The sequence below is a fragment of the Perca fluviatilis genome, chromosome 17 (genome assembly GCF_010015445.1).
Source record: "Perca fluviatilis chromosome 17, GENO_Pfluv_1.0, whole genome shotgun sequence".
In the NCBI taxonomy this organism is placed as follows: Eukaryota; Metazoa; Chordata; class Actinopteri; order Perciformes; family Percidae; genus Perca; species Perca fluviatilis.
The window spans coordinates 22,327,142-22,339,991 of record NC_053128.1 but is presented as its reverse complement, the minus strand read 5'-3'; the positions used below and the strand labels follow the sequence as shown (position 1 = coordinate 22,339,991).

The 12,850-nt window shown below is 39.5% G+C and overlaps 1 protein-coding gene across 3 annotated transcripts in view; it reads left to right on the top strand.

The window, feature by feature from the left end:
- Window positions 1-12,850, top strand: part of dym (dymeclin) — a 61,921-nt gene that overhangs the window by 24,562 nt on the left and 24,509 nt on the right. For 2 of the 3 annotated variants that reach the window (XM_039779262.1, XM_039779260.1), the window contains exon 14: window positions 2,239-2,338. In XM_039779262.1, coding sequence (XP_039635196.1) covers window positions 2,239-2,338 — 100 coding nt within the window. Of the gene's footprint in view, window positions 1-2,238; window positions 2,339-4,008; window positions 4,135-12,850 lie in introns of those variants that run through there. The other variant, XM_039779263.1, reaches the window with a different exon arrangement.

The window sequence follows — 12,850 nt, the reverse complement described above, 5'->3', positions numbered from 1 at the left end:
CAGGGCTGGGCTAAACTGGCTGGGTAGATAAAGGGAATTTCCTGCCAGGAATTTCCAAATGTCTGCCAGGCACTGCTGAACTCTGCTCCTTAATTAACTTTAAGTATGTTAAGTTTGTGCTGTTTATTTACAGGCATCAGGTTGGGTTTAAATTTCTTACCACCACCTTGCATTTTTCCTTATTATTTCTATTTATCCTCTCTTACCATCAATATTAACTTTCTGCTGTATTCTGTCCTCCATATCCACATTCTCCTCTGTCACTACACACTGTCACTAGAATAGTTGCTTGTTAATTTACTTTCATTCGAATAATGTGTTATTTGACTATCTCTTGATAGTTTCAGCTGTAGTCCACAGTTCACTAACTCAAACCTATTTATAGTCACTTTTTCAATTTGTGCATGAAAAAAAATGTTTTAAGACAAAATATTGCTAAAAAGTGTTTTTACCCATGCCTGAGGTATAAAAGTCTTATACTTTTTTTATTTGTTTTGGACAAAAGTGTTAAATATAAATGCAAAAATTGGTATCAATAAAGGTGATTGATGGACTAATTACATTTCAGAAATGTAAAACTTGAGCTGCATTTTGATTGAAACATAATTTTCATTTTAATCATGCAGGCCTTAAAATGAACGTGTAAACATACGTACATGTACATACAAATGTCCAAATCCACGGTACATAACCACACACTGTGTGTGTCCAGATAAAAAAGGATCCTTTGAACTGGTAGAGACAGAGCACCTTTAGATCTCCAGTGTGTCTGGGGGGGAACCTGTCTGTCATTACTTCAGCCTCATAACTGATTTTGGGATCAGGCCATCAGTGTGGAAATCCTTCTGTGTCGCTGTTTCCCAAGCCCTGTCCGTCACTACCTCGGCCCAATGAGGGATGTTATTGTGGGCAAACGTCCCAGGTGGAACTTGGTCGGTGGTCTCTCATTTGAAATAGCAAAAAAAACTGACTAGATAGTACAACATGTCCCATTAATAGTCCTGGCTAATAGGGCCTTTGACATAAGGTCTGTAGGTAACAGGTAGACCTCCTCATAGCTGCTCAGATATCGCCATTCACCTATCATTTGGCCAATTAGCCTGGAGAAAGAATGTGTGTGTGTGTGTGTGTGTGTGTGTGTGTGTGTGTGTGTGTGTGTGTGTGTGTGTGTGTGTGTGTGTGTGTGTGTGTGTGTGTGTGTGTGTGTGTGTGTGTGTGTGTGTGTGTGTGTGTGTGTGTGTGTGTGTGTGTGTGTGTGTGTGTGTGTGTGTGTGTGTGTGTGTGTGTGTGTGTGTGTGTGTGTGTGTGTGTGTGTGTGTGTAATAAGATGAGATGTAATAAAGAGGTCAACAAAAGAAAAATATAAATTTTTTAGACAACCAATATAGGAGATATATATATATATATATATATATATATATATATATATATATATATATATATATATATATATATATATATATATATATATATATATATACACACACACACACCACTCAAATTGAGACCATGTTCTTTGCACAGGCGCTACTCACTCAAGTTACTTTAAAAAAGTGTTTTCTCTGAAGTCCCTTGTGTGACCACACATGTTGGGTGAATCAGTTTACTGTTGCGTCAACACTGTCCCATTAATGGTTTGTGTGCATATTGACCCACCCTATTGCTACCCAAGGTCGCCCAAGCATACTCTAGACTCTTGTGTCCAGCCATCGAATTCAATAATGCAGTCACACACACACACACTAAGGGTAAAGCAAGTCAGTTAACTTGTGGGTCAAATGGCAGACTGTCACCTACAAACACACACATGAAATGGAAATTTTCGAGAACTAGTCAAGGCTGCGACCTACACAGGCCAAATAAAAGCCAGGTTAGAAAAAGGGGTTGTGATTGTAAATGGATGGTTAATTAAGCACAATGTTTAGTATTTTGACACATCATTTCTAAAACTTTCTCCTGCCAATTTCATGATTATTTTGTTATTCCAAAGCTAATTATTATTCATTATTTTAAAGGCCTCATTTAGAAAGCAAAACAGGCCCGTCTCTAATAATAATCTGTCTTAAATAAAGGTTTCATTCTTCAGTTAAAGGCCACTGTTTGTGTATTTACAGCACATTAGTTACTGATCACCATGTGCAGTGTGACGACTGTGTGTTTGGGTTCTTTGGTGAAGTGTATCATTCATCTGTCGTTGCTGCTCTCACTCCTGTTCCCCTCTCTGTGTCTCTCCTGCAGTTTGTTTGCTTTGCTTTCCAAAAAGCACAACAAGGTTTTGGAGCAGGCAACACAGTCTCTGAGAGGCAGACAGGGAGACAACACAGCCTTGCCTGACTATGTGAGTATATTTTTTTTCTCTTTTTTTTTTTTTTTTTTTTTTTTTTTTTTTTTTTTTTTTTTTTTTTTTTTTTTTTTTTTCTCTCTGTGTGTCTGCAATCAGTTTATTAGTAGTTGCCAAATTATGTCTACTTGGATAAGGTACAGAAGTTGACATGGGTGTTTGACAGTTGGTGAGTGTGAGGTTCCTTGAAGTAGCATGGATTTTGACTTTTTTATTTTTTATGAGGAGTCATGGTTTTGTCTAAAGACAAGATTTTGGGAAATGCGCTTATTCACTTCCTTGCTGAGAAAAGATCGATACCACTTTCATATTGGTCTGTTAAATATAAAGCTACAGCCAGTTATCTTAGCTGAGCTTAGCATAAAGACTGAAAGAGGGGGAAATGACAAGCTTATACTCATGTATGGGACTATTACTATTATATGTAGAAATAGATCCATGCATGACCCCCATAAAATCGTCATTGACTACGTTTACATGCAGCCAATAACCCGTTCAAAACGGAATATTAGCAATAACCCGGTTCGCACAGCCATGTAAACACCGGCAAAACCGAATATGCTCATATTCCGGTTTTAAAAACCGAATATGCTACCTGGGTTACCCCTTTTCTAACCGAAGTTTGGTCATGTAAAACGCGTATCGGCATATCTCCATCAAAAGGAACATTGATTTGTGTTCTCGCGATGTTCTATTCGCAAGGAATCTTGGTCTTTTGAGTAGAGGAACTTCTTGTATGCGCCAGAAAACATAGTTATAATAATAATTATATACTATAATAATATAGTTATATATATGTCAATGCAGAAAACCTGCACGCAGTATACCGGAAGTAAACAAGAAGTAGAGGTAAACATGGCGGCGAGCCGCGCGCACAGCACCACACTTTTGGGGCGAGGAGGAAACCAATTTCTTTATTAGTGTGGTGAAACCATGAATATAATGTCTTTTGTTGATGGCAGAAAGTACCGAGATAGTGAGATTTATAAGAAGGTGACCGAAAAGTTATTGCGTCTTAAGGTTGTCAGTAGGCTACGTCCAGACGCTAACCGTGCGTCGCCGTTTACGTCGGGATATTGCCAATTGATTCCAAATTCCATGTAGGAGTAACTCTCTCTGCTCACGCATGTAAACGGGTTATTCCGAATGTTTCAGAAACCCGAATAGTGACCTTAACCCGACCATAACCCGAAAATTGACAGCTTGTAAACATAGTCATTGTCATTTTTTACACATCAGGTTTTGTTCGTATTAAACAAACGAGAGATATCATTTTATTAATTAACTTTATAGGTGCTGGTGGGCAGATTTTGTTACCTTTTGAATGGAGCCAGGCTAGCTATTCCAGCTAACCAGCTAGTGGCTGAAGCTTCATATTTAGCATAAAGATGTGACCGTGGTATTGATCTTCTCATCTAAAGTAACCCTATTACTATTTTTACCCTAACATTGTATAATGGTTTGAAAAACAAGCAATCATCGGAGTATTTAAATTCAAAGCTGTAACCAGCAAAATGTTCGGTTCATCATCCAATGTATTAATCGGCTGTTGTGTCAGCATCATTTGATATTTTTATAAGTAAACAAGATAAAACATAATGCTGTGTGCTGCTTTGTAGCATCTCCTCTATCATGGATTTTGAAATGTTTTTCGATGTCTCTCTTAGTCTGCTGTCTCTGCTGACAAGTCCACATTTTGCTCCTGGCACCAGTTATGTCGACCAGTTTAGGTACTCAGTGGGATTCATTTGAGGATGTGGTGCACAGTTTGATGCTGTTTCTACATTTAAATTAAAGGCATGTTACTGCAGAACCAGCATTGAGTCGCAGTATGCAGCTCTGTCTACTCCAATCCTTTGTCTTCTTCTCATTACTTTTCCAGTTCACATCCCACACATTTAATATGTACTGAAATGGATTCTCCACTTGTAGAATAATATTTGATGAAAGTGTTTTTTTTTTTAAATTGGATGATAAAATCCGTCATTCTCTGAAACATCAGTGTTTATCTGAAATTGAAATCTTAACAACACCACAGCAGTGACTAAGTGGCAGAGCTTAAACCAATAGATTTAAAATGATGTTTTCCCAATGCAATTAAGTATCTATGGATCTTGTTAGTGCACCACACCGGGCCAGTGAGTACACCCTGTTGACTATTGACTGTATAACTGTCTGTATTTTGTTTAGGTTAGTCTGTTTACTTCTCAGTCTGGCTGTCGATTTGCATGGTCCTGTGTGTGTGTGTGTGTGTGTGTGTGTGTTTGTTGTTGTTTGTGTGTGTGTGTGTGTGTGTGTGTGTGTGTGTGTGTGTGTGTGTGTGTGTGTGTGTGTGTGTGTGTGTGTGTGTGTGTGTGTGTGTGTGTGTGTGTGTGTGTGTGTGTGTGTGTGTGTGTGTGTGTGTGTGTGTGTGTGTGTGTGTGTGTGTGTGTGTGCGTAAACATGCTTATGTGTTTGGGGCTTAGAGATGTATTAGGAGGTCCCCTTAGATGCCCTTAGGTGCTGTGGAAACATGAGTGTATTTGAGTGCTCTTTCAACCATGTAGCGACTGTCTGATGAGGTCCCCTTACAAACAGACATCTATGCACACGTAAACACACTCATAAAAAACATATATAATGCAATTATCCAGCTTTGTTTTGATGCTTTCTTCCTTCAGGGCTTCTTTTAATACTGTTTATCACCCATGCATAAACACCCACTGTATATGACTGAAGGTGGAAAAGAAAAACCTAAAGAGAGATTACTTTGCCTTGATTATATCTTCTCTGTTGAACATATCAGTCCAGCCAGCTGTTTACATAGGAGAGTGCACTCGGAGTGAATATAATAATAGTGACAACAATAATAAGAGAAATACACCCACACACGATGAGGGGTCATTGTGTAAGGTGGACTACACAACAGCGCTCCTGCTTTTGGTATAGTTCCAGTGTGTTGCTCAAGGGCACAAGACACATTTCCAGTAGGATTATATCATGGGAATTTTACAACGAGGGTTTTTTCCCTAGAAAAGTGTTTGACATCCAGTCTGGGTCATAGGCTATTAAGGCATAACTGATCAACAGCGGTTTGTCCTTGAGCTTAGACTATACTAACTCAATATGACATTGGTTCCCATGTCTACAAGGGTTCCCGTGACTTACTGTTCACAGCTAGAAGTCAACTTTTAGCTTTACTGACATCTCTTGATTAAAAGGAGCATATTTTATTGTTTGCCTTCTGAGCATGTGCACACATAACACCTACTTTGAGATATAAATTCATCTTAATTGTGTCTTGGACAGCAGAGTCAGCTTTTCACACAGATTTGGTTGTAAACATCTTGGTCTTAGTCAGTGGTGATTCTGAGTGTTTGGCAAAGCCTTGTAAGGTCCCTGTTCAGAAGGCTGGGGACGTCGGGATGAATTGTAATACTGTATGTGGTAAATATTTAAATTTGTCGTTTATGACCAAATACCTGCAAAACTGACATTCTTATCAGCCTCAGTTGTACTTTGTTTTAGCAAATGTTAGTATGCTAACATGCTAAACTAAGATGGTGAACCTGGTTAACATGTTAGCATTGTCCTTGCGAGCATGTTAGGATGTTAAGTTGTCATTTGGCTCAATGCACTACTGTCCCTAAGTACTGCCTCACAGAGTTGCTTGTTTAATTTTTATTTGAATTGAAGTGTGGCATAGGTATAGGGTTTCAAATGTAGATTTGATCAGTAGGGATGCTACTAACAGTTCATTTTCATCAACCATTAATCTGCATTTTTTTAATTATTTGATTATATATTGGGTCTGTAAAATGTCCAGAGCCCAGCTCGTTTTGTCCAAGCAACCCTCCACAAACTTTTATTCAGTTTACATAAAACGAAGCAAAGCAGCAAATCCTTGCGATTGTGAAGCTGGAACTAGAGAATTTTTGCATTTTTACTTATTTAAAAAATGAATAACTATTAATTGATTACACAAATAGTGACAGATTATCTTTTTTCTGCTTGCTAACCATTATGCTGCAATGAATTTTACATGGGATTATTTGTTTTTGTCTATTCTATTCCGCTGTGTGTGTGACAATGAGGACTTAAATTGTCTTTGCATATAGACTAAATTTTAAGCAAATACCTGGCTCATTCTTTCATGGAAATGGAGGAATGAGGTCATAGATAAAAAAATAAATAAATAAACCACTGGTTAAATGTTTTACACAATGACAAATAGGAAAGGAAATTTATTCCACACAAGTGAAGTTAATGTTTTTAAAATGTTATCTACAAGCTAAACCAAGCTGACCAGCCATTTATTTCTACCCTCCGTCATCATCGGTCTGAAACTTAAACTGACATTTACATAAAAACTTTTGCATAGCCTTTCTTATCAAGCCAGTTATAATAACCTCACACACTGGCTAAGGTTCTCAGGTTCAGCTTTGGAGAAGTGACATCTAAAAGAGGTCATGTTGACTCCTTTGTTTTCTCGATCTGTGGCCCTCCTGTTCTCCTCCAGTAGAAGTGAAGGATGTGGCTGTGTAACTGAAAGCAGCCTTCTCTGGTGTTATTCACAAACTCTCATTTTAACATGGGACGTTTAGGGAGCTATAGAGAGAGATCAAGAGGAGCGGAACATGAGGAGAAAAGAAGAACGATAGAAATGGGAGAAACAAGCAGGAGGAGATGAGGAGGGTTTGAAGAGAGGGTGGGCTTGTGATGGGCATCTGGAAACAATGTAATTTGGCTGAGTCTCGGTCTGGAGAGAGAACTAATGTTTGTTTAATGTGAGATTGTCCTGGACATGTAATTGCTCTCTTTTACGAGGGAGGAGGATATGAAAAAACAACGTCAAATGCTCTAAGCTGTGGGTTAAAGCTGGGCTCATTCTGCTTATGTGTTAATGTCTCCCTCTGTTTTCTCTTTCTCCCCCTCCATTTCCCTCCCTCTTTATGTCTGCCTCTTGGTCTCTCATATGTACATTCACAGAGCACCCCCCCCCCCCTCATCCTTGTATGTGTTTGTGCTGCTGTGTCTGGTTAGTGTCAGGGAAGAAAGAGTGAAGGGTAAGGGCCCCTTGAGCCCCCAAGGGACAGCCAGAGGCTCCCAGTCCAAGCAGGGCAGCTCTCTCGGGGCCCCAATGCTGTGCTCTGCAGCCTCTGCACCTCTGATTGCCCTTTGGGATAAGTGCAGTGACATGCAGTATGTGCTCGTGCACACACACAAACAAACATAAAACAAGAAAGTATGCACTGTGTTGCATTGCATTGGGTTGTGTGTCACTGTTTATGCTCCCAGCCAGTGGTAGTAGTAATATTACTTCTGTGCCTCTTCATCTGTTTACTGTTGCACATTACTGGGAAGACACACACACACACACACACACACACACACACACACACACACACACACACACACACACAGAGAGAGAGAGAGCCAGAAGCATGTTGGACCACCCTGTCTGTGTTTACAGTATGTGTGCTGGTTGAGTCACAATCTGTGATCTCTTTTTAATAGCCAGAGAGACACATGCATTAGCTTTGTAGCACCATTCCTTTTGTTTAGGGAAGAAGCAGAGCCCAAGGATATATCAACAGATAATAAACATTATGCCTTCTGTTTATTATCAGGCCTTCCAGGAAATTGCCATTTTTGTATTAGGCTAGAAAATTGTTTAGCAAAATCCACAGTTTTTCCATTAATGCTACAATAGCTCATAGATGGCTAGAAATGTTTTTAAAGTCTATTCATGTACAGTCTCTGAAGTATATGTAGGTGAACAGATCATTTCAACCAACCAACCAACCATTTTTTTCTTTACTTTGTTACAATTTTTCATTGCCTTGAGTGTGTTTTACATTGTCAGTCGATGACTCAAACATACTCGTACTCATTTATGTTATATAATTAATATTAATGCAGACTTCAAGGTCCAATATCTGTTTTGTTTTTTTGTTGTAATGGTCGGGCTATAGTCACTTGTACATGGGACAAGATTGCTCTCACACCAGTGTTGAAAAAGTATTGAAATATATACCCATGTATCCTAACTGTAATTCCCTCAATTTAGGATTTTCAAGCAGTGCATAAACATTTAATAAATACGTACTATAATGTAGTTATAAGCTGCTTTAAGGACATTTTACATGCTTATTTTATGTACAGTATTTGTAAAAAATTATAACTTTGCCCATGAAGACATGTTTTATATTATTACTACAACAATTGTGTTTTGCCAAATTGTTATTCATAAGATAAGAATCTTTATTGTCATATGTTTACACAACAGTGACCTTTTCACAGATGTAAACATAAACATTTTAAATGGCCTCAAGTTGATTTCCTGTTGCAGTGTATGTGAATGACATCAACTGACAGGAAGTTAACAGGGGGCCAGGCTGTTGCCTAGCAATGGAATTCGATTGAAAAGTTCTATTGATGCCCATAGGAGTGATAGTTGTTGACAAATGCATTAATACACACATTTTAGTGAGTTTTAAACCATTTAAATTATATATACTGCTTATAAATGCTAAATAGAGGGACTTAAAGTAAAGTGTTGCCTTTTGCTGGAAGTTTGTCTCACTTCCAGTCTCCTTTTCCATACTTTTTTGTCCATTCTGATCGCATATTTTGAAGGATGTATGATGTTCAGCGTGGCCTCCACATGGCTCAATCACAAAGGGAGTCTCATGTATTTTCAACTTCTACCCATCGTTCTCTGAGATTGTAAAATATGCCTTGCCCAGACTTTCTTCCATGTCCACTTTTCTCTAAAATCCTATTTCCACCTGGTATTAAAATCAATCTATGTCCTCATTCAAAGTATTTCTCATGTCACAATTAAAAGTCCCCCGTTATTTAAAAGCTATTATTATGAAGCAGCAAAATCAGGAAATGCTGAGTCTTTATCAGCAGTAACTTAACACAACGCCTATAAGCGAACATATAAACATAAAATATTTTTTTTTTTTTTTTTTTTTTTTTTTTATAAACGTCTCCTTCCTAACAGACTGTAGGCAGAAATGTATACACGCACACAACCGGCCTCCTGGTATGTGCAAACGGAAATAATGTACGTCTTTATTTGCAAATAGTCCGATCACAAGTGGTTACTCAAGACCATTTGAAAACACATTCTGCTGCCAGGTGGTAACACGCGTACTTGGAGCTGTCCACTTCTTATTGGATAACTCCGATCGGATTTTAATACCAGGTGGAAATGCAGCCTAATTCCACGGTGCTGATGGAGACTCTGAAACATTTTGCGCAAGGGCAGATATCCGTGTGTCCCTTCATATATGGTTTATCTGAAAGTAGGAACTGATTAATTGAAGTGTCAATTATGCTGTCACATTTCTTATAGTCTTTTGATGTAGAACACACATCCCTAGAGCTGTCCACTTGTGATCGGATCACTTAGATCGGATTTTATTACCAGGTGGAAATGGAGCTATAGGCCTTTAAACTCAGGGATCAAACTGGACTTCCTGACTTCCTGATATTTCATCCTCTCATCGATAACCAATCAACACATCCCCAGGGCTTAAAGTATTCCAGCACCATGCTGGATCTCTGGCGTGCAGCCATGAGGAAAAAAAGAATTTGGGAATTTACATGCGGTTTATTATTTTCGAGTCAATTGATTTCACCTACCAATCATATGAGAGGAACGCAGCTCTAACTAACGTAGGGCTTAAAGGGGTGATAGAATGATTATATAGGGTATTTCACACTGTTCCTTATGGTAATGGGGTATGTAACATTGTTTGGGCTGAAAATGGCCTGGTTGATATTTTATTGGCTGTTATGCATCCCTGTGTTTTGGCCTTATATACTGTCTATGGTTTTGGCCCCCAGAATCTCATATTCCAGACACTGCAATGTTTCTTTACCAAATTCACTTCTGAGACTTTTTTATGCGAGAAATCAACTATATAAAGCTCAAATATGGGCCGTTTCACGAAAATTGATGGCTAATTGCAAATTTGGTAAGACGTGTCGGACTTTAGGAGCTCCACACAGTCTGACGAGAAAGCGGCAGCCTGCTGGGCTCCATACCCAGCGCAAAGTCACCCTTTGTGGATTACTGCACTACTGGGGCTCCGCGGCCGGCTGCCGGCATAACTATAATATATTTACGGTTTGAATTTCATCACAGCACTTATAACACAGCTATCCCAAGGTCTTACAAAGCTAATGTTGTGTCCGTTTTCAATGTAAGGCATTTTTATGAACATCAGGCGTTTTGTTAGGAGGAGCAGCTAGCTCGCTATATGTCCCATTCAATACAATGGGAAAAGATCGCTGCTTGCTAGCTACACTTTCGGCATAACTATAGTAGCTATATTTACAGTTTGAATTTCGTCACAGCACTTATATCACAGCTATCCCAAGGTCTTAAAAAGCTAACAATGGTGTCAGATTTCAATTTAATGATTTTTTGTGAACACTAGCTAGGCTTCGTTAGCTGCGACTGTCCCTTCAATCCTATGTGTACAGATTGCGGCTAGTTAGCTTAATTTTCGGCGTAATTAGAGTATATTTACAGTCTGAATTTGGTCACGCCACTTATATAACCTCTACCTTAAGGTCTTATAAAGTTAACAATGGTGTCCGATTTCAATTTTATAAATGTTTGTGAATTTCAGAGGAATTCTAAGAGGAGGCTAGCTAGCTCTCATTGATAGAGCTCCATCCAGCCGCTGGCTTTATCAATGAGACTCGCGGACAAGAGGCGTTTATTTCACCGATCTTTGTTTAAATAACTCAACACATTATAATTACACACATTATAAGATTAACTGGAACCTGTGGTAAGAGATTGCTGGCGTAACAAGCTCGCTGACCGCGCTTTCACTCACATACACCGGAGGGGAGCTGCAGGCCCTGGAGCTCTGTCCAGGCAGTGGCGTTTAGTAGTCCATTCACCCAAAAAAACGGTGACTTTGTGCGGGTATGGAGTGCCGTGGGCTGCCAGCCGTGACGGAGCTCAATCTACCCCACAGTAGGGATGGGCGATATGGCCTAAAATCCATATTGCGATATACATTGCAGCCTCTTGCGATAACGATATATATCACGATATATAAATTATAATGGAACCATTTCAGACCAGGTTCCATAGACCCTAAGGAAAACCAAACTGCTAAATGTATTTTTTTTTTTTAAGAGAAAGAAACGTAGTATGTAGTTTTGAGAACATTTATTGTTCTAAACTGTAATTATACAACATAATGTTGCAGATGAATAAAATTCAAGTACACTAGTTTCAGAGACTTTGACAAAGAAAAAGCTTAAAGTATTGGGTGTCTTCTCTTTAGTGCAAACCATTCTAAAAGGCACTACACTTAGTTTAAGTCCTTGGTTCTTAAATGCCACCAGAGATGCAGAGAACAGGAAAAAACTGGTGTCTGTTTAGTTAAGGAACACACACTGTACTGAAAATACTTTCAGTATTAGGCAAAGATGCACAGATACTTTAAATAAAAACATATTTCAAACAAAGTTTCTTACCTGCAGCCTTATATGTAACGCATTTTAGCGCGCGGGCACACACACACACACACACAGAGACACACACAGAAGAGTGGGGACTTTTCCCGGTGGGCCGGTCTGATAATAGTTATACATTGCAAGTTGTTGTCGCCGCTGCCTGCTGGTCAAAATGTGCAGCCTCTGCTCAACCCGTACGGCAGGGGCCGCAAATGTCCCGGTAACTTTTTTTGGTCCCACTCCGCCGCTGCACACACACGCACACACGGTTGTATGTTCAGCGGGGAAGTACGTCTGCAAACACCGGCTGCCAAGATTCCAATCGTCCGTTATATAGTGAATGGTCAGGCTGGTGAAAGGCTCCGTGGTACGGCTCGAGCACAGCTCCGTTGTAGCGGCTTAAATCCAAACCCAAGTCCAAATAATGGATGTTGCACCGGTCTTTTTCACCAGCTCCTTGTTTCGCTTTTAGTCATGTTTACTCAAGATGACGATGACGCGTTGCAGCTCGTGGCTCTAAACTTCGCGGGTAGATTGCGTCATCAACATGAATTATCGCAATAGTGCAATATAATTAAAATCTCTGTCTTAGGCCAATTTTTTATCGTTTCTATTGCATATCATCTATATCGCCCATCCCTACCTCACAGCAGGCCGTGGTCTGTGAAGGAAGGCAGGCCAGGTGGCGAGGCAGCACCGGCCGCTGAACTCCGACACACAGTCGGACAAAATTTGCAATTAGACATACATTTTCGTACAAGGGCCCATATTTGAGCTTTACATGGTTGATTTCTCGCATAAAAAAAGTTTCAGAAGTGAATTTTTTAATGGAATAGCAGAGATCTGCGCGACCTAGATTCAGAAGACTACCTGATCTCAGGTCAGTTGTGTAGCCTATGTAAATGTTGGGGCATGACCGTTCTCTTAATACATTCATGGGCGTGACAAAGGTACAGGTCTTGGCTTACGTCAACTTCTAGCTTTGTTGGTCTGACCTCTCACTGAGGTGTTGTTAGTAACAAGTGCCAGTAAAAG